The 21,566-nt window shown below is 42.1% G+C and overlaps 3 protein-coding genes across 3 annotated transcripts; all 3 read left to right on the top strand.

Annotated features, from left to right (window-relative positions):
• Nucleotides 1–326: 326 nt before the first annotated feature.
• LOC140926626 (transmembrane protein 143-like) lies at nt 327–5,395 on the top strand. Its single transcript, XM_073376347.1, has 4 exons — nt 327–703; nt 2,367–3,162; nt 3,930–4,067; nt 4,880–5,395. Exons 1-4 carry the CDS (start codon nt 353–355, stop codon nt 5,083–5,085), a joined length of 1,491 nt encoding a protein of 496 aa, XP_073232448.1. The 5' UTR covers nt 327–352; the 3' UTR covers nt 5,086–5,395.
• A 1,272-nt stretch (nt 5,396–6,667) lies between these two features.
• On the top strand, nt 6,668–10,089 carry LOC140925633 (uncharacterized). The gene is made up of 3 exons (XM_073375547.1): nt 6,668–7,337; nt 7,426–9,360; nt 10,076–10,089. Exons 1-3 carry the CDS (start codon nt 6,668–6,670, stop codon nt 10,087–10,089), a joined length of 2,619 nt encoding a protein of 872 aa, XP_073231648.1.
• Nucleotides 10,090–12,644: 2,555 nt separating this feature from the next.
• On the top strand, nt 12,645–20,283 carry LOC140925632 (dual specificity protein phosphatase 3-like). The gene is made up of 2 exons (XM_073375546.1): nt 12,645–12,792; nt 19,827–20,283. Exons 1-2 carry the CDS (start codon nt 12,650–12,652, stop codon nt 20,281–20,283), a joined length of 600 nt encoding a protein of 199 aa, XP_073231647.1. The 5' UTR covers nt 12,645–12,649.
• Nucleotides 20,284–21,566: the final 1,283 nt, after the last annotated feature.

Here is a 21,566-nt window from a genome sequence, read left to right as displayed (position 1 = left end):
TCTAATACAACTGGTATTCTGCAAAAAAAAACCATGTGGTTTACTGGTGTTGAAGTAGAGCAAGAGACGAGTGCACCCCCTCCTAAAAAAAATCCTGGATCCGCTACTGACCCGGGACACACTTATCGCAGTGGCGATATGTGTACGGGAATACACATATCACCAGACGTAACGCTGTGACACTGTGACACCGCGGCATGCGCGCGCAATCCTAGAAAAAACAATGCATTTTTGGCGGGAAGAGGACCTGACACAATATGAAGTTTTACATATAGCACCGTGTGAGGGAGATCGCGTCCAGTCTTCTTTGCAGAGAGAATTCTGTCTCCCATGCATTCTTGCCTCTTAAAAAATGTTATCTTCCTGCAGAAAAAGTGTTATTTCCCTACCAAAATGCTCATGGATAAACCAAAAAGTTATGGCTCGTGCATCCTCATCTTCTTTTATCAAAATACCCTCTCTATTTGGCTCAAAGACGTCAAAAACAGCTGATGTCCGTGAGGAAAAACAAGCAACGCCTGTCAGAAAGGAGTACTATGTTCCTCGCAAGTTTGTTCCGATGACACGGAAAGCTCTTATTAGGAGGATAGTGGAAGATGAGAAGCTAGTGAATCCAACTGATAGACACTACTTTCAAGGACTTGCAGGAGTTCTGGATAAAAGCATAGCTGGTAGTTTTCATGCTGCTTTAGGGGAATTGAAGGTATAGTGTAAAAACATTCTGGCAGTGTCGGGTCTAAAGTACAGGTCACAATTCCACAGGTCAAGAGTACTGGTCACTGCTCCATCGATAAATTACAAACTACACATATTCCCCTCGATCTAACAGAGCATTTTGTTCAGAGATTAGAGCTAGGAGACAGTTTTAATGCTGTTTATTTATGGCCATCCCGATAAAATGTTTCGTTTCCCATCACCCACGGACCGACCCATTTTTTTCGAAAAGTAAAAAAAAAAAAAAAAAATTCCAGATTCATTAGTCAAAGAAGCAATTACTTTAATTTACAAACACACAATCTTGTTTTTTTAACAATAACTGGTATGATGTGATGTCCTTGTCTTTAATTAACATCGATACTATGTTTTTAAAGGTTGTTTAGACATTTGATAGTTGAACATGCTGAAAAGACCACGTTTTCAAGTTGACTTTGTAACCAGGCTTTCTTACTTCGCAGCCCGGAACCCAGACCCCCGCAAGTGTTCATTCTTTTTTTTTGGCTTGGCGGACCAACCCACCATCACAAGAGACAGGGTGATGGGAAATGAAATATTTTATTTGGATGGCTTATCTGTATCATAGTGAACTGTACTCTGACCTGTGGAAAAGTGACCTGTATTTTAGACCCGCCATACTGGCAGTGCATAGATACGGTATTCTTTGTTGCTGGTCGGTGCATTCTTGTAATGAATCATTTATTTAAATGGTCGGTAGAAGTAGAAACATAATAAAGGGAGGGGGGGCAAGGGGAGGATCTCATCACGAGTTCATGAACAACAATTTTGCATTTCACAAGTCACTAAACAAGTATTTACGTTTTCACGCTTCTCAACAAAAATGGAGGTTGTGCAAAATGTCAAAAATGTTACGTTAGTCCCATTTCAGAAACAGAGTGCTTCGATTATATTTTAGCAAGTTAACTAGTTTTAAGAACCTTATGAAAAACACCTGTAAATTCCCTAGGGAAGCCAGCTGTAGGTGGGTCTGGGTGCACTGAAGTGTGAAGTTTCATCAAAAGACTCGAAAGTGAAGTTAAATCAAGCCACCAGATGCAAGTTAAGGTCATTTGGCCAAATTAACTATTTATTTTCTTAGATTGATCTTCAATGTACGTGTAAACAATCAAGGATGTTGGCAGTTCTGGTTTTACAGAGTGCACTTCAATTATGATTCACAGAACAGTTTTTCAGTACATTTCAATTCATGCACACCTAAAATGGTCAATCACAGCATCACAAAAATAAGCTTGCCCCCCTCTAATAAGTGATTAGTCCCTGCAATGGTCGAAAGAAAAGAACACTCATGTACAGTACCGCTAACCCCCACTCACCTCATGTTAGAGAATCCACAACAGTCTTGGATTCTGAATTCCATGTTGTGGATTCCAGATCCTCTGTCAGTGCAACTTGGGTGCCAAATTCTAATCAGTAGCAGGATTCCAGATTCCTTGAGCTGTTCCAGATTCCATAGCCCTAGGATTCTGGATTCCACAACCAAAATTTAACTAGATTCTGGATTCCACTTGCAAAAATATCCCAGATTCCGGATTCCCTTACATGGGGTGACTCTATTGCCTCATTTGTAGATAAGACAGATCTTGCTATGTTCTTGGCCTTTCTAATTTTGCCTTACTTTTCATTAATTACAGGTATTATATGACCCTCTAAACCCCGACAAAGAGACCTTAACACTGCAAAATATATCAAAGCAGGAAAGGCTGGATAATGAGTTCTGGTTATTAGAGAAGTTATCCCAACTCCTTGAGAAGGCTCACTTCTATGAGCTTCCTGTTGAAGATGTACGTGATGCGCTGAGAGAGCATGATGCTGGTGATGGAGTACTGGTTAGTGTGGATCCAAAGAAGTACGATGTACTGAGGATTTGGGTTGTTGGAAAGGAATTCGAGCCTGTTGATAATGGTCGTCTGTATTCTAGAATTGCCACTGGAGTAGTGCGTTGGTTTAGGCCACCCAAACCGGCTGAAAGGTACAAGCGAGTGGTCATTGCAATTCGTGCCAAGAAACAGAGCAAACTTTTGCTCAAGTCCTTTAAGGATATTCGTTGTGCAAACCTGGAGCACTTACTGCCTGATGGAAAGATCAGAATGAATCAGTTTGATCAGCGAGTGTTGACTGGAATGTTTGCAGTTGGTGCCACCAGTGCAGTGATCAAGCTGGTGTCTTTCCTGGCAGATTATAAAATTTCCTGGACTTATATCGCCATATCTGTAGCTGCTCTTGTGGCTCTAAGAGCATGGAACATGTACAAGAATAAGAGAAATTCTTACCTGGTTCGTTTGGGGCAGACCTTGTATTTCAAGTCCATTGCTAACAATCGTGCTTTACTCACACTGTTAGCTGATAGAGCTGAGGATGAAGTTTTCAAAGTCACATTACTGGCATACAGTTTCCTTCAGGCTTCATCAAAGTTGCAGGCATCATCAGGTATGGTTTTTGGCATTTACTACTTTTTATAAGTATCATGCAGTTAAACCTCCTGTAAGCATCCAGTCAAAATGCAAAGATTTAGTGGTTGGTTAAAGAAGGCGGCCACATAGGAGAATTAAACTACAGGAGCCTCTTGTGAGAAGAATATACATGTATACATGTGTAGTTCCATGTTGTCACTAAATGTTGTTGCATAGTACATACTGCAAACATAGAGATGGCTATATAAAAGTGTCGCCTACAAGGAATTAAAACAATGGAAAGTTTTAAAACCATCACCCCAAAAAGTGGTTTTGGTCACTTACTTAATTTCCATTTAATTTTTATTCAAATGAGGTTGATTCTCAATTTTCTTTGTCTCTTAGCCCTTGAAGACAAGGGGGATTGAAAGTCATCCTCGATTAAAAATTGTTGGCCTGAAATCAAATTTTAACTGTAACATTTACGAGTAAAACTGACAAACAAATACAGCAGATTACAAACGTTGCCATTTAATTTATCTAATTATTTCTAAATTCAAAATGCTCCTGCAAAAATTAAGTTTGTTTTTGCTGTATAATAAATCCTGTTGTCACCAGGTATGTTTCCAAGGTCAGTTTGGTTGGAAATTGCTCTTTTTTGGCATTTTTATGGACCTCTTCTTGGTCCATATATAGAAAAGAGACCTGGCAACAAAAATCTTGGTTAGTAGTATCTAGTCATCTTGAACTCATGCATACCAGTATGAACAGTAAAGTTAAAAAATATAATTTTTGTTGGCATAGGTGAAGGTATGACAGCTAGCGAATTAAAATTGCATGTGGAAGACTGGATGAGAAAATTCCAAGTAAAGGTCATATATGATCCATCAGAAGGAGTAAAACAACTTGAAAGCCTTGGACTTCTTGTAACAAAACAAAAAGGTAATAAACAACATCGTTATTGAAGGGGTCAGTTTTTCAAAAAATGGTTTGCGTCATGTATGATGATTACATTTTTTGTTTGTTGCATGCATAATAAATAAAAATGATAATAATGAATAATGATAGAGAGGTAGCACAACCATTTATTTTACATTTTACATTTATAGTGTACAGCCTACCCCTCACATTTGAGGATTATTGGCTGGGTTGCATGGTCAGCCAAAAAAAAAGTTAACTTACGATATAATAGGCTAATAAACAGGTAGACGATTTAGGCAGGTTACATGGGCTTTGAAAGTATCTAAAGAGCAGTGTTTGCTAAAGACAAAAGCAGGCAAATTGTTCCACTGAATTATTGTTCTTGAGAAAAAGGATAGATACACAGAGGACAGGCTAGTTTGAAACTGGATGAAACTTTCCGAGTGTGAGTGACGTGATCTGCGCATGACAGGGTGTGTGCAGAGGCCCTTGAGAGTTAATGGAATTTAGAAATGTTGATTTTTGAGAAGAGGGTAAAACTGGAGTACCACGAAAAAACCTTTCCGAGCAAAGGAGAGAATGAACAACAAACTCAACCCAAATGTGGTGTTCACACCTGGGTTTGAACCCGCGCAACATTGGTGGGAGGCAAGTGCTCTCACCACTGCACCACCCTATTTAATAAAAATATTAATATTAATACTTGATCATGAATGTGCAATAAATTTAGGATAATTTATTGTGAGTGGGTCAGTGGCTTGGAAAAAAAACAAATAGAGTTGATTTATTTGTTCAAGGTAGCAATGCTTTTTTATTCTCCTCAAAATGTACAGGTGAACAGCAAATATTAAGTGTGCCGTCAGTGTATGATGCTTTTATGCAACTGCCAAATCCAACACAACCAATGAAGATATCAGCTGAGAGAACAGAAGAACTTGATGTGGAACTCACTGATGTAGCTACAACTGAAGAAGAAATAGAACAAATGCAAGACAAACAGCGAGAGGAGTTAGAACAAAAGAAATTGAGCTGGGATTGATTTGTTCCCCTTGCTAGACAACAGTAAAACAATCTGTCAAGTTCACTTAGAAAGTATCCTGCGTCACAGGTGTAAATAAACTTTGGTCAGTAACATCTGCAAAGCAGTGTGGATATCCTTGCTCTCAGCTCCCAATGGGCTCAACAAAATTAATTACCAGAAGTGTGTTTTGAATTTCCAATCATCTTGATTGGCAAATTGACCATGGCTTTTTTAACCAGCCAATCATGACACGTACTCAAATCTTGGTACATGTACACCATTGGGGTCCTAGAACAAGGATTTCGGTACTGTTTTGCAGACAGACTTAAAGGGGCTGTGTCAAAGCAGTCCTGTTCATTTTGTTTAATTTTTGCCAATTTCTCGCCCTCAATCGCTATGGAGCTTAACGTGAACAAAGAAATTGCATGTAAATGACAAAATCTGAGATCCGAGACAAACAAATATGTCTCCTGAGCATTATTTTTGAAGTTGCAAGTAGCAGGGATCAACTTTGAAAAACTGTTGGGCTGAACAGTTTTCAAAAACCAGAATTCGTTTCAGTCTTCTTCAGTTTTGCCCATCCATGGCATCTGTTGTTTCTGTTATGTTATTTTAACCTTCCCTTAAAGTTTTAAGACATTATTTTTATGTTTCTCTTAATTTAATGGCCATTTTGTAATTTCCTAATTTGGCTGAATTTTGTGACACAGCTCCTTTAAACAGAGTTAAGTTTTGTCTGTGGCACAGGCTAATTATAGAAAGTTGTCCATTGTCTCCCGAACTCATCACATAGGTCTTGATTGGGGTGCCATAATAGGTCATTGTGCTTCACACCGCCCAAATGTGAAATGGAAGTGAAAAAGAGCTGATGCCTTACTTTGCTATAAAAGGCAACATCTCATCGCCATGAAATGGGTTGAAAAAAGAGGCACTGCCATGATTTAAAAAGTCTACATTCAAAAGATACATGTAACTGCTTTTGATAAGGCATTCTTCAAACCTTTTACAGCAATCCTTTTTGGGACAAAAATTCAAAGCAAAAGTTTTCCTTTAAGTTTTAAATTATAGTAAGGAACAGTTTGCTATTGTTTTCCTTCAATAGAGTGATTTTCTTTGTTTCTTTTAAAGAGTTATGCTGTTAAGCATTGAATTTCACAGGTTTAAATATTTAGTTAATTCACAAAGGAACAAGTGTCATAAAAAAATACATGTTACAAAAAATTCATAATGGCTTTTTTTTTCTTTTTTTTTTCTTTTTATTAAAAATAAAGCAACTGACATTATTGTTCGATGCTGATGTTTCTTACTTTTCATTGGCCAAAAGTCCAAAATAACTGCCTAGTTAAACAGTGGTCTGCACTCCATTATTGCAAAATATCATGATTTGCTGTGTCTTGCAGATCAATATAATTATTTGCCACAGCCTCCCGCTTCGGCAAATAATACTTGCCACCTGACAAATCATGATATTTGTTCAACCTCATCCAATATAGACTGTTCACAGTCCCCTATTTTTCCGTGAGATTTTACCTTTCTGAGTGGGATTATTCGCCGTATTTTATCACCATACAGTGGATAAGGTTTATGGGCAGTTGTTAGGATGTCTTATTCCAGAAATTTTCTACTAAATATCCGAAATTGTTGGAAAGTTTGGAACAACTCATGTCACGGTTCGCCGGTACCGCCGATTTCAAGTGAAGTTTGGGCACAGTTGAAGGCTTTGGACCTGTTGGCACCAAGGAGAGGTCACCGAGGGGGCAGAAACCAAAGCGTGTTTAAGGATAAAAGGAGGATTGATATTGTCAATGGAAGACGGAGTTTTAATACATCAAATTCTCAATTCCTTCGGCGAAGTAATTCAAGTAATCTCATTAACATATTACCAACTGCGATTATGAATAATAATGGAAGTCCAGCAACAGATGTGACGCAATGTCACGCGATGGTTACGCCACGCACTCAAGCCTTTCAGAAGTCAAACATCAGTGTAGCTCACCTCAATGCACAATCGATCAAGAATAGAAACCACCTATTACAGGTGAGGAATTTAATGACTGAAAAGGAGTATGGAATTTTAGCGGTTTCGGAATCTTGGCTCAATTCCTCTGTTACGAACGCTGAAGTAGAGATTGAGGGATATAAATTGATTAGGCTTGACCGCCTTAAACATCGCGCCGGTGGTGTCTGTGTTTATGTACGGAGATCACTCAAAAGCAAAGTCCTCAAAGAATCTTTCTCGAATTTCAGATTCTGGCTTCCATCAGTTATGGGTACAAGTTCAGCAAAAGAAATTGAAATCATTCTTGTTGTGTGTCACCTATAGAACTCCTGACTGTCCGCTGTCATGTTTTGTTGAAGATTTTATGGATCAGTATTTGCAAGCTCTTACCTATGGAAAGTCCGTTTTGGTTGTTGGAGATCTCAACTGTGACCTGCTCACGAGTTCTTATGAATCGAGAGCGCTGAATGACTTTTGTAGCAGCTTAAATATGAAACAACTTATCACAGAGCCTACAAGGGTGACTCCAACATCCGAGTCTTTGATTGATGTCATCATGACTTCCAATTCAGCCTTAGTTACCGATAGTGGTGTGGTTGAAACACACATTAGCGATCATTATCTGGTTTATGCGGTACTGAATTTCAAGGCGCCGAAACCACTGCCTACTTATGTTATATCTAGAAGTTATAAGAATTACAACTCTGAGAGCTTTGTGAATGATCTTGCCCAAGTCCCATGGTATGAAAATGCTTTGATTGATGATGCTAGTGAAAAAGTAGAACATTTTAATGAGAAATTTTTGGCAGTCCTGGAGCGTCATGCGCCTGTCAAGAAAAGGAAAGTCAGAAATCGGCAATGTCCATTTCTAGATCAAGAGATCAAGGAGCTGATGGATGAGAGAGACCAAGTACACAGAGTTGCTCGTGTGTCGGGCGCTGTTACGGACTGGGAGCATTACCGTTGGTGTCGTAATGAGGTTAAGAGAAGGCTATATGATGCTGAGAGGATCCATGTTCAAAAGGAGATGAATGGCAATCAGAGTAGTAGTGCCATGTGGAAGGTAATACGGAACTGTATCCCGTCAAAAGAGAAATCGAAACCGGTGTACTCAAGGGATATGACGGAACTGGCGAACGAGTTCAATGAGTTCTTTACTTCTGTGGGGGCAAGGGCTGCAGCTGAATCTAAGAGGCTTGCTTCAGTTAACGTTCTTCCAGCGTATAAGCCCCCCTCATCCAAGAACATTTTCCAACTAGATGAATTCCGATTCCGCACAGTCACTACCTTTGAGGTACACCAGATCATCTTGTCTTTTCCTTTAAACAGGGCACCAGGAATGGATAAGTTACACATGAGTGTGATCAAGGATGCCCTACCAGTTATACTTCCAGTTCTGACAGAGCTTATAAATAGATCGCTTTTAACATCAGTTTTTCCATCTGCTTGGAAAGAGTCCGTGGTGATACCGATATTAAAGGAAGGAGATCATGAGGTTGCTAATAACAACCGGCCAGTATCACTGCTACCCGCTCTGTCTAAGATCTGCGAACGAGCAGCTCTTAATCAGTTAACGGAGTACACAACACGTCAGAACTGTTTAACTGAACATCAAAATGGAAACAAGAAGAAGCACTCGACAGAAACACTCCATATTTTCATGTCCGATATGATTCTCGAAGCAATGGATCGAAAACAAGTCACAGCGTTGGTTCTGTTGGACTTGTCAAAGGCCTTTGACAGTATCGAGCATGGGATCCTATTACGTAAACTTCGAGAACTGGGTGTGTCTATACAGGCCATGGAATGGTTTAGAAGCTATCTGACGGACAGGAATCAGCGGGTGAGGATTGGTTGTGAGGTGTCAGATCCTCGCCAGGTAGCTTATGGTGTACCTCAAGGGTCGATCTTGGGACCAGCCCTTTTTAATATATACATCAACGATCTTCCAGCTGTCCCTAACCTGTGCTCACTAAAGAGTTACGTGGATGATTCCCAGCTCTATCTCTCGTTTCCTGTCCAGGAGACAGCCATGGCTGTGGAACATTTATCCGAAGATTTGCAACGGATTGCCGCCTGGTGTTGCACACACAGCTTGCTGATAAATCCAGATAAGACTAAGTTATTGCTTCTTGGAACCCCGCAGATGTTAGCTCGTGTGCCGGAGGGTTTTGGAGTTACGCTACTCGGTAAGGAGATTCTACCGTCTCGTTCTGCAAAAGATTTGGGGGTCATCGTGGACTCGCGCCTTAGTTTTGACGAACATGTGACCGATGTTGTATCTAAGTGTACAGGTAGCCTGTGCCAAATCAATCGTGTGAAACATTTCTTTGATAGGTCTACGCTCATAACCATCATAAATTCATTAGTGTTCAGCAAGATTTTCTATTGTTCCTCCATGTGGTCTAGTACAACAAAAAAGAACATTGCTAGGCTTCAAAAAGTTCAGAATTTTGCGGCACGGATTGTGACTGGCACAAGAAAGTATGAGCACATCACGCCGATGTTAAAGGAACTCCACTGGTTGCCGGTTGCTAAGCAACTGGAGGTTAGAGACATTTTAATGGCTTTCAAATGTATAAAGGGATTAGCCCCACCATCCTTGTGTAATAAGTTTTCGACAAGAAGGCAGATGCATACTAGAAATACTAGGAATAAAGATAAACTTCATGTACCATCTTTTAGATCAGCAACAGGTCAGCGATCTTTCTCATATAGGGCTGTTCAGCTCTGGAATGACCTTCCAGAAAGTTTAGCAAACATAGAGTCATTTAATGTTTTTAAGAATGTGATTAAAGGACGTGCCCTTGACGAGTTTTTAAGCCATTGACACTCAATAGGTGTAATTATGCATATTTTATATTTTTTAAATAGTATGGTAATGTTTTTTCACTTTCAAATGTTTATATTGAATTTCTATTGTTCATATTAGATTTTATTGTAATTGGTATGTGAAAACCCATTTTAATTGGATGTACCAATAAAGTTGATTTGATTTGATTTGATTAGATCGTCGAGATTGAGCGCGTCTTACCATTAATGGCGGCCATCTTGATTTTCAGTCGTACCAAGTCTAACCTTGGGATGAGTATCAAATCTACTTAGGGGGCGGGGGACGGTTTGGCGAGGAGGCGAGAAAAATAGAGGGTCTATTTTTCTCGCCCCCCACCCCCTAGAGCTATAATCCCCGACGCCCGCCCCCTTGGTACATCTAAAAATCAAGATGGCCGCCATTAATGGTGAGACGCGCTCGATCTCGACGATCACACGGAAAAATAGGGGACTTTGAACAGTCTACGTCCAATATTGTTAAATATTTTTGTAATCCTTGACTTTTGCCACATACAGCAGCCAATAAATGAATAAAACTCAACAGTCTACAGGTTGCATACCTTGAGTATCAGGCATTTCTGGGGGAAAGGGGGAGAGAGAAGCGAAAAGATAAAACCTTTTTTTTCCTAACTCCTAAAGGCTGGTTTTCACAGAGTCGTAACCAGAAGAGTATAACTTTTATGATCTAGGGAAAACAGCATTCTGATTCCGCTTATGACTCTGTCGGTTACGGTCAAGTGAAAGCTTGGTTGTCGGAGTTGCAAGCAGCAACAGAAGAACTAAACCAATCACTAAGCGTGGGCATGTGCATTGTGATTGGTTTATCCTTCCGCTTCTGCTTCCGACTCTGACAATCTGCTTTTCACTAGATCATAAGTGACAGAATCACAAGCAGAGTCGCAAGAAAATGGAAACATTCTGATTCTTCCAACTCCGATTCCATTGCACTTATGACTCCGATTTTTGATTTCACTGAGCCATAAGCGCTTTAACCACTCCCCTTACAACTCTGACTCCAACTCCATCGCTAGTGAAAACCAGCCTTGAGGAACTTATTGATTACTATGTACAAACTTTCTCCAATTAGTCTTTGTTTGGTTTTGTCTTATTTTTTTTAAAAGGTTGCAATAAAAATGCATGGATACAAATAAACAGACTGTGCACATGTGACCAGTAACTGTTAAAATGCAGTTGGGTGTGTACCCCGTTATCTTTTCCCTTTCCCTCTTCTAAGCCAGCCAGGATCACGCCTACATGTGAGTACCTGTAACTTATTGCAAAGGAATGGAGTATGAAATTTGATAGTCTAGGTTTAAATACAAATCTTTTGCTCTAGGCTCCTTCCAAGGTTCCTTGCTGCTCATTTCCACTTACACAAAATCATGACAAATTATGACCGAAAGGTCACATCCAGCCAGCAAGAAGTTACAGATACATATCTCTTCCAAGAAACTGCATTTCTACCAAAATGGGCAAAAATGTTATCCTGTGTGTCAGTAATGCCTATCACACAGTTAATGCTTTATGCAAGAGCCTCATTCAGCTGGTCTGTGACTTAACAGAGGAAGGTCCAGACCTTGAAGTATATCGGAAAAAAGGTACTCTCTGAAAAGAACGAGTATCTCAGCACCTTGGCCATGCGTATCTCAGAACTGTTTGCTGGCATATGGTTCTACCACTGCTTAAATACGCAATGCAGTCCTGGCTAGTGTGTAATAATTTCCGTACAATGGCTGTTCTGAAAAAAAATATGATTTGTAAAATAAAGCTTAATTCCTAAGGATTCTCCTGAAAAAATTTGAGGGTGTTACATGCACTAGAATACCTAGAACCACTTTTTAAAATTTTCTATACATTTGTAAGAAAGTCTCAGGAAAATTACAGACAAAAATATGGAAAATCTAAAGAAAGCCTCTATAGAAATTTAAGCACAGGTACGCCCCCAATTTTTTTAGGACAATCCTTTGCTTTGTAGCTTTAGTTTACAATTGATATTTTTTTCAGAACAGCCGTTTTACGGAAATTATTCGACATTAGATTCTCATACAAACACTGTAATTTCTCACGCGTTTGCCTACTCGTCAAGATGGCGTCGAAAACCGTGACAAGGTCTATTTTGACTTCTGTGCTGCAGAAGAGATGGTGTGTTGTTACCAAAACAGGGCCACAAATCATGACAAATGTGGGTCTTAAATTTGTATCACACTGTACAGCCTGGCCAATAGTTCCTCGTAAACTCAATGACTGCATGGAATTGTTATTAACTGGTCGGAGATGTTGGGTTCTGTTCAACCAACTGGTTTTTCTTACACCTCTTGCAGTATCTTTCTCTCTGCCTTGGAGTTGTACAGAAGTAAAATAACAGAATGCCAATTGCAGTCATAATCAATACTGCTGCCACACATGTAACTGCCAACTCCACTGCATCAATCTCATCATCAATTCCTGTATTGGTCGAATTTTTCATAACGAGCCCGGAGGAAAAACCAATGCTTAGAGAAGGGCAATCAGAGCAAACAAGCAGACCAATTCATCTGAGCTGCTGGGGGGCGTTCCTGACTCCTTACCGTTCAAGGACATCTCTGTGTTGTCATTAATATCAGGTAAACCTCTGGAATAGTTGCATTAAGCTTGATGTTCAACTAAACAAATACGAGATTGAAAAAGTGTTTCGTAAGCACTCTAAGGAAGCCATGTTGAGCTGACTACCCAACATGCATTGCAAGATAAGAATTCTGAACCAAACTAAAGATGGCGGATGAAAGTGTGTCTCGCGACACTAAAACGACGGTCAAAGACTTGAACCAGATTATAACTGAACCTGCTCATGGTTTTTTCATGTTACCTTCTGATCCGTACAACGAAGTGTTCGACGGAATTTTTGTCGGCGATGCGTAAGTATCACAATTATTTCTCTTACTTTCAGCTTAGTAAATGTGCAGCTGTGGGATATTTTGCTTCATCGGTCCTGAGGGTTTGCCTCGGTCTGTCCAGGCTTCATCCTGAGCAAGGTACCGTAACTGCTGCTTCAAATCCTTTTACAATGAAGTAAACTACAGTAAATAACTTCAAATGAGTACCAAGCCCAGCCAGTACTGTCTTATTCCAACCCCTCAAGTCTTTTCACCCTGGTAATTGTTGCATAATGTGGGAGAATATTATTGGCATATAAAAAATATAAGTTCGTTTGCAATCATTTGTATACATTGGTCAACTATTCCCGTGGCAAACCCCTTGAAGGATGGCGAAGTTTTGAAAAGGAGGGCTCATATTTTTTCTTCAAATGTAACAAAACTAACACAGCTAGCGTTCGAATCACTTTACTAAAACTAGCACAACAGTTACACGAGTCGTAGGTCTCCTAAACTGCGCATGTCCGACCCAACTCGGGCTCAGGCCCCACGCTACACTACCCCCTCCCACATAAGGTCCCAAGTACAAGAGAGAATTTTTAACTTAAGCATGCAAATGTTCCTACAAAGTTCAAGGGCCAGGTTGGGTAAACAACAACTGTTCTAACATAGTCTCGTAGCCAGACAGGCTCCCTTCGCTCACGTCTCGGCCTCGCAGCATGACACGGTTCACGACGCGGTTCATCACTCACTTGAGAAACCTCAAACTGACACGGCAGGTCAGCAGTTCGAGGGGATGTACTTAATGTAGCACTAGATTCACCACTAGATTCACGCTCCTGGAAGGGATGAGAAACCTCTGTGACTGTAGCAACTGGATTTTCCAGCCATTCCAATTCGACATCTCCAGAGTCAACCAAGGTTCCTCGAGACGGTTGCTGCCCGTCCCTCAGGTTCTCCGCTTGTGGCGTATCTTCCGCATGGCTGGAAGAGGTTAACTGTGAGGGCTTCTCGTGGATTTCCGGTGGCGAAAAGCATGGCTTCAGATAATTGAAGTGGACCACCTTCCTCTGACGACGTTTTCCAGGCTTCCGCCTCTCCTCTTCAATGCGATAGGTAACATCAGATAGAGCTTTCACCACCTTCCAAGGACCACACCAGGGTTTGAGGAATTTCTTCCTTCTCGTCCTGGTTCGGTTTCTATACCAAACCCGGTCTCCTACACGGAACCGCTGACCATGGCACTTGGTGTCATAATAAGCTTTCTGGGACCTCTGCGCTCGCTTGAGGTTCTCTCTCACTATCTGCTCCGTCTCTTCCAATTGCTGCTTCTGCTCAACAACATAATCGGGGTATGTCCGTGCCGACCCTTGGGAAGGTGTTGTCTCGAGCCTAAGGAGAGCATCCAATGGCAGAATAGCTTCCCTGCCGAACATTAAGCGGTAAGGGGTAAATCCCGTCGACTCATGCACACTAGTGTTGTAAGCAAGAACTGCTTTCGGCACAAAGTCCGCCCAGTCTCGGCGATGGTCAGAAATCAGCTTACTAAGGATCTTCACCAGAGATTTGTTCAGTCTCTCTACCTGCCCATCTCCTTGGGGATGATAGGGCGTTGTCCTTGTTTTCGCTGCGTCAATTAAATCGCACAGACCTTTGAATACAGCTCCATCCACATTGGCTCCCTGATCAGAATGCAAACCCTCGAAACACCCGAAACGGCATATGTATTCATCCATCACCTTCTTCGCCAGCGTGACTGCTGAGGTGTTTCTCACTGGGAAGGCTTGAGCAAACTTAGTAAAATGATCGGAGACCACCAGCAACCACTCATGGCAAGAGGTAGATCTTGGTGTGGGACCTACGATGTCTATTGCAACCCTTTGTAGGGGGTGCCCTGCCTTAATGTTTATAAGGGGTGCCTTTGGAAGCTTGCAAGGGTCGTTGACTTCAGCACATGGGACACACCTTCTCACGTGCATCTCGACATCTTCCCGCATGCCATGCCAATAAAATCTGCTCCGCACTTTTTCTAGAGTCTTCGAGACGCCAAGGTGGCCTGCTGAAGGATTGTTGTGCAAGGCGCACAACACTTGTGACACGACGCTCTCGGGCAAGCAGATTTGATGATAAATCTCTTCTCCTGTCACTTCGTGTTCCCAACGTCTAAACACCAGACCGTCCCTGAGAAACAGCCTTCCCCATTGTGACCAGTATGACAAAAGTTTGCGCCCCCCTCCTTCCACATCGCGTCTCGCGGGTCTGACACCAGTTTCAAGCCACCTCATAACTTGCGACAGAACAGGATCTTGGTTTTGGGCTGCACGTATACTTTCTCTCGACAAGGGTTCCATATTCACAGACTGAATCAGGGTGGCGTCCCTCTCTACCTTAACCGATGCACCCTCGTCCCAGGGAAGGCGCGACAGTCCATCCGCATTGCCGTGCAACTGACCCGGACGATGTTCCACCTCGAAATCAAAGTCACTAAGCCTTTCAAGCCACCTAGCCACCTGGCCTCTAGGGTTTTTAAAGTTCCGTAGCCACTGCAGAGCACTATGGTCAGTCCTGACCAGAAAACGTCGCCCGTAAAGGAATGTCTCGAAGTGCTCCGTTCCCCACACGAGGGCCAACAGTTCCTTCCGGGTAGTGCTATAGTTTCTTTCAGCCTTTGATAGAGCACGCGCTGCGTATGCTATTACACGTTCTTTCCCACATTGAACCTGCGACAACACCGCCCCCAGCCCACTGTCACTGGCATCACTGTCCAGGATGAACGGTACGTCTAGCTGGGGAAAAGCCAGGATGGGAGCACTCGACAATCTGTGCTTGATGTCCTGGAAAGCTTTCTTGCACTCAGCTGTCCATCTGAAACGGTCCCCCTTTTGACAAGCGCGGTGCAAAGGGGATGCAATTTGGGCGTAGTTTGGCACAAATTGTCTATAGTAACCAGCCGTCCCCAAGAACGCTCTCAGCTGACTCTCATCAGCTGGCTCCGGCCACTCCTTTATGACTCTTATTTTCTCTGGATCAGTAGATATGCCCTCCCGTGACACGACGTGACCTAACACAACCACCTGTTCACACAAAAGCTTGCATTTCTTGGGGTTAATCTTCAAGCCTGCTTCTGTCAAGCCTGACAACACAAGTGACAGTCTCTCCCTATGCTCCTGTAGTGTTCGACCAAAAACAATGATATCATCTAGATACACTAGACAGTCTGACCAGCATAAACCCTTCAAGATAAGGTGCATAGCCCTCATAAAACATGCAGGTGCATTCGTTAGGCCAAAACTTAGTTTACGGAATTGGTAAAGACCATCCGGAGTTGCGAACGCTGTCTTTTCCCGATCTTCCTCTGCCACATCAATTTGCCAATATCCCCTAAGGAGGTCGAGATGAGAAAACCACTGTGCCCCCGATAAACTCTCCAATATGTCATCACACCGAGGAAGTGGGTACAAGTCTCGCTTGGTTACCGAGTTAAGAGCGCGGTAGTCCACACAGAAACGTTGACTGCCATCAGGTTTCGCTACTAAAACCACCGGAGAGGACCAAGGGGAATCGGACGGTTCTATAATCTCTGCTTCGAGCATTTCATCCACTTGGTTGCGCATTTCTTGCCTTTTGTGAAAGGGAACTCTTCGTGGCGGTACCTGGATTGGCTTGGAAGAGCCTGTGTCGATGGTATGTTGTACGCCCTTTGCAGTACCTAAATCCCACGGCCCCTTTGAAAGGCAGTCAGCGTAAGTGGACAACACCTCATAATGCCTAAGTTTTTCCACTTCAGGGACCAAATCGCTGCTGATAGGGAACATCTCTTCTACCAATGAACTGTGAACGTCAGCGTCCCTCACAAAAACCGCACCACATTGTTTAGCTTCCAATCCAACCTCAACATCTTCCTTTGAGGCCGCAGGGGGTACCACCTTGTAGCCCACACCCACATTGGTTTCCTCCTGTGATTCCTCCGCGCCAGCTAATGGGTAGAGGTCCCCCATACTGCTACACCTGTAAATCTTGAGGGGCTTGTTAAGGTAATTGAACACACGAACTGGGATTCGACCTCCTTTCACAGTCACGGCCGTCCGAAAGGCCCCAGCTGAATATCTTTCTGAAAACTTGTCCGCTGGTTCCAGTACACCCATACATTCGTCTAAGTCATCTACCCCTTGGACCTCACAAGGTATGTCTGCGACCATATTTGGAGATAATGTGACGGTTTCGGCCACAGTGATCCTGTAAACTCTATCAAGGCATCCAAAAATCATTCTGTTGGGTCCCTCCTTACTATAGACAGTGTTAGTGTCAAAGTTAATGATACATTTGTGAGCTGTTAGAAAATCTATACCAATCAACACTTGCTGTGCCAAGCCTCGGCACACCAGCACTTTATGCTTAGCCCTGATTGCGCCCAACTGAATTGTTACTTCTGTTTCTCCAACCACATCAAGTGGTATATTGTTGGCCCCCAGGACAGGCTTCAGTGCGGGCTCAAGTTTGTTTATATGTGTCTTAGAGCGACTGTATAGATCTTCACTGATAATTGTTGCTTCTGCACCTGTCTAATAAGGCTTGGGACTTAACACCATTGACATCACAAGGCAAAAATGCTCCCTTTGGATTCTCGGGCGGGGTCACTTTCGGCTGCGCCCCGCCCATCTCCCGTTTCCCTGGTCGGGACGGACCTGATGTGGACATTCACGAATAAAATGAGACAGGCTACCGCACTTAAAACATGCTCTGGGGCCTTGTCCAGGTTCTACGCCTTCATTCCTACCTTGCCTCCCTTGAGGAATATTCTTTAGCTTCTCTAAGATTTCAGCTTGCTGCTGAAAAAGCTCCTTAGCCCACGCTGGGGGTTCTTGGGTGCCCTGTTGGGAGCTAAACTTTTCCTGCTCCCCAGATGTTGAAGACAGTACTCGTGCACTTCCCTTGTTTAGCACTTTTTGATTTGATTCATATCGCTGAGCTGCCGCTAGGGCCTCATCCAAAGTATTGGGCCCCAAATCCAACACCTTCTCTCGCAATATAATAGGGGTAAAAGCACCCACGAAGAAATCTCTGGCCGTGCGATTGAGTATATCCGGGGGGTCATCCGGATAGGCCAGCTCCACAAGACGAGAAATGTCGCACCTCAGTTGATGTAGATCTTCGTCAGGACGTCTTAATTTGGCTCGTAGAGCGGAAATGTGTTCCTGACGAGATTCCTTAGGATGAAATCGATCTGTCAGAGCGCGTTCAACGGCTGTCCACGTGGCTGTTTGTTCGGCAGTCAGGCTGTAATAGGTCTGTTCGGCAAGGCCTTTCAGGTACGCGGGTAATATTTGACATTGAAGTTCAGGACTCCACTTGTTAAGGGCTGCAATACTTTTAAATTTCCGTATCCAAACCACCCAACTTTCGCTGGACGTCGCAGAGAAGCTCTCCGGTTTGATGCGAAGCGGGTTTTCTTGCGACGTGGTCGGTGAACTGCCGCTTGCACCAGCCTTACTTTCACTTTTCTTTCCAAGTTTCGCCTCGAGGAGCGCTACTTTCTCTTCTAAAGCTTTCACAGTATCTTCCATGGCAAAAGTCCCACCGCTGCCACCAAATGTAACAAAACTAACACAGCTAGCGTTCGAATCACTTTACTAAAACTAGCACAACAGTTACACGAGTCGTAGGTCTCCTAAACTGCGCATGTCCGACCCAACTCGGGCTCAGGCCCCACGCTACACAAAGGAGTGTACAAAATTTGGACACTTTGGACGTTTTTTCGAAGGTGCTGACAAAAAATTAACTCTTTGGATAATTTTTTTACAGTGAAACCTGTATTAAGTGGACATTGTATTAAGGGGACACCCTCTATTAAGCGGACATTAACCGAACTCCCCAAATTTAATTCCCTTATTTACTTCAAACAAGACTTTTATTAAGTGGACACCTCTATTTAGCGACACAGACACCTAAAACGTACCTGAAATGATAATTTCTATTGTTGCCAACCTGTATTAAACAGACAGTGGTAATTAAATTCCACCACTCAACTTGCCAGACACCAGAAATGCGAAAGATTGCCACCCACAAATGTTTTGATTTTTACATTAAAAAAACATGATTGACAAACTTATTTGATTATTTTCACAGCGCAGTGTTGTTTTCTATTTTGTTTTGTTTGTATTTGTTTCACTCATCTGAGTTCTTCAAATTTGAGTTGCAATCTATGTTTTTGGTACTATGAGCATTTGGTCCTCTTTAATAAAGAAAAATAATTCCAACGTATATCGTCATAATCTCTGGGAGTATTCTAAATGTTTCCACTGTTCATTTGAATGGCATTTGATACCTCATATGACGTTATCTATTGAAACCTGTATTAGTTGGACATCCTGTATTAAGCGGACACTACAGCATTCCCGAAGGTGTCCACTTAATACAGGTTTCACTGTATTTCAAAAGGTGCTAACAAACAGTGAAGGTGCGGATTCCAGCCATCTTTAGGGGAGTGTGTGTGTGGAAGGGAGAGAAGTTAAAAAAATGGATCGTCCCCTTGATACCAATGAAGAGATTTTTAGGAAATTTATGAGAGCTAGGAGAGAGGTTTCCTTGACTTTTAGTCTCTCTTTTCCCAGCACTTCTATGATCTGCCGTGTTTTTGTCCCCTATGCTTTCTGATATCACAGATAGGGTTTATTTCCTTTGGGTGAGCTGTTATTTTGTTGTTCCATGTGACTATGGCACAAATTATTTTGAGGGAGGAAGGTTGGCGCAAATAAGCTACTTTCGATATATTAAAATTCAGCATGATAGCAAGTCATAGAGGACACAAACAAAGAAAGTGAATAAACATGAATAATCATGGTTTACTCATTTTCTTTGCTTGTGTCCTCTAAGACTCGCTATCATGCTGAATTTTAATATATCAAAAGTTGCCTATTGAGGGAAGCCATACTCTTATTGATGCATTCGAGTACCTTATCTGATTCATAATTACAATACCTAATCATTTTGTGTATGTTACTGTGCTTGCCTGCATTTTCATGTGGGACTAGCCAAAGTATAACACAGACTAAATTTAAATCTATTAAAAATTTCAGTGAAACTGCCATGGATGAGGGGAAACTTCAAAAAATAGGAATTACTCATGTGCTAAATGCTGCATTTGGAACCAAATTCTATCATGTTAAAACTGGGCCGGATTACTACTGTGAATCAGGATTTATTTTCCACGGTATTCCAGCCATGGACATGTTTACCTTTAAACTCATAAAATACTTTGATGAGGCATGCGATTTCATAGGGAAAGCAATTGGAACAAAGAAAACTGGAAAGAAGAATGGCAAAATATTCGTTCATTGTAGAGAGGGTGTCAGCCGCTCTGTGTCGCTGGTCTTAGCCTATTTAGTTAGAGATCAAGATATGGAACTCAAGGATGCTGTGAGACTTGTTCGAAGCAAACGAGAAATTTCACCCAATGAAGGTTTCCTTCAACAACTGATAGAGTACTCAGCTAAGCTTGGAAAGGCAAAGAAAAAATTTACCATGACTTATTAATTAATAGTATTGCACACACTCTAAAGAACACAAAACTTCTAAGTGTTTTGGTGTTCCGCAAGGGTCAGTCCCGGGACTTGTTGTGCTTTTCATTATGTTGTTCCGGTTGAGTATTTCTCTCTCTCGTGGCCTCCATCCCAAGACAGTCTTGGATTCTGAATTCCAGATTCCTTTTGGAACTTGGATTCTGGATTCCAATCGTCAGCGGGATTCCCTATTCATGGAGCTGGGTTCCGCATTCCAAAGGCTTTGATTCGAATTCCAGAACCAAAAATTTCCCGGATTCTAGATTCCAAAAGCAAAAATTTTCTGGATTCGGGATTCCACAAGCAGAAATTTCCTGGATTCCGGAATTCACTCGTCTGTCAAAAATTTCCATGATTATGGAATCTGGATTACCTTACACCGGGCGAATAGTCAGATTTAGCTCACGATGGGGATCAGCAACAGATATGTTTGCGTTAGTTGGTAAAACTGAAAGTTTATATTAACCACAGTTTAGTGATTGGAGTAACCTTTCTTTAAGGCTTATCAACACCAACCCTTTATCCCTTAAGTAAATATCGGCGTTAATCACTATTAAAACTGATTATGTAGTATGCGACCTTGGTGCTGATCTGGATAAACATTCAGCACATGTCAAGGCAAGTTATTAAGAACCAAGGCAACAATATCTGCAAATCGGCATCCTTAGCGATACATTATATTGGGAAGATTACTAATCATTCAGATCAACCCACCGCAGAAAAACTAGTCCACGCGTTCGTAACAAGTTCGGACCTCTCTCGCTCCGTAGGGCGGGTAGGAGAGAACCCTGGGAACGAGGTTGAATAGGCTTTTGCTATGGTCTCTTGCCGTTCAGGCTTCCGTAGAAGCAACCTGCGAGTAGGCTCACTTGTGCGAGTTCGGGAAAAAAAAATTGGTTGCGTAGCGATAAGTATGAGAGAAGAATTGGCCCATTCTTCTCGAGCGCCACAACTGAATTTTCCTGGAACTTGCACAAGTGAACCCGATGATGCAAATTGATACATTGCAGTAGTATTCTTAATGCCGCAGCTACAGTTATTACACAACTGACAAAGACTAAAAGATTTCAGCGTATAACTCCAGTACTACGTAACCTGCCATTGGGTTCCTGTCACCAAAAGGAGTGTTTGCGAGATTCCAACTATAACCAAGTGAATGGCTCTGTCCTACTAGTCTCTGATCTACTGCAGCTTCATCGATTCGTATCACTTTGTTTTGCATCTTGAGGACCTTTTTTTTGGAAGTACCTGTAATCA

This window comes from Porites lutea, chromosome 2 (assembly GCF_958299795.1).
Source record: "Porites lutea chromosome 2, jaPorLute2.1, whole genome shotgun sequence".
Lineage (NCBI taxonomy): Eukaryota > Metazoa > Cnidaria > Anthozoa > Scleractinia > Poritidae > Porites > Porites lutea.
Note: the sequence above shows the minus strand (reverse complement) of the source record. Positions and strands in the feature narration are given on the sequence as shown.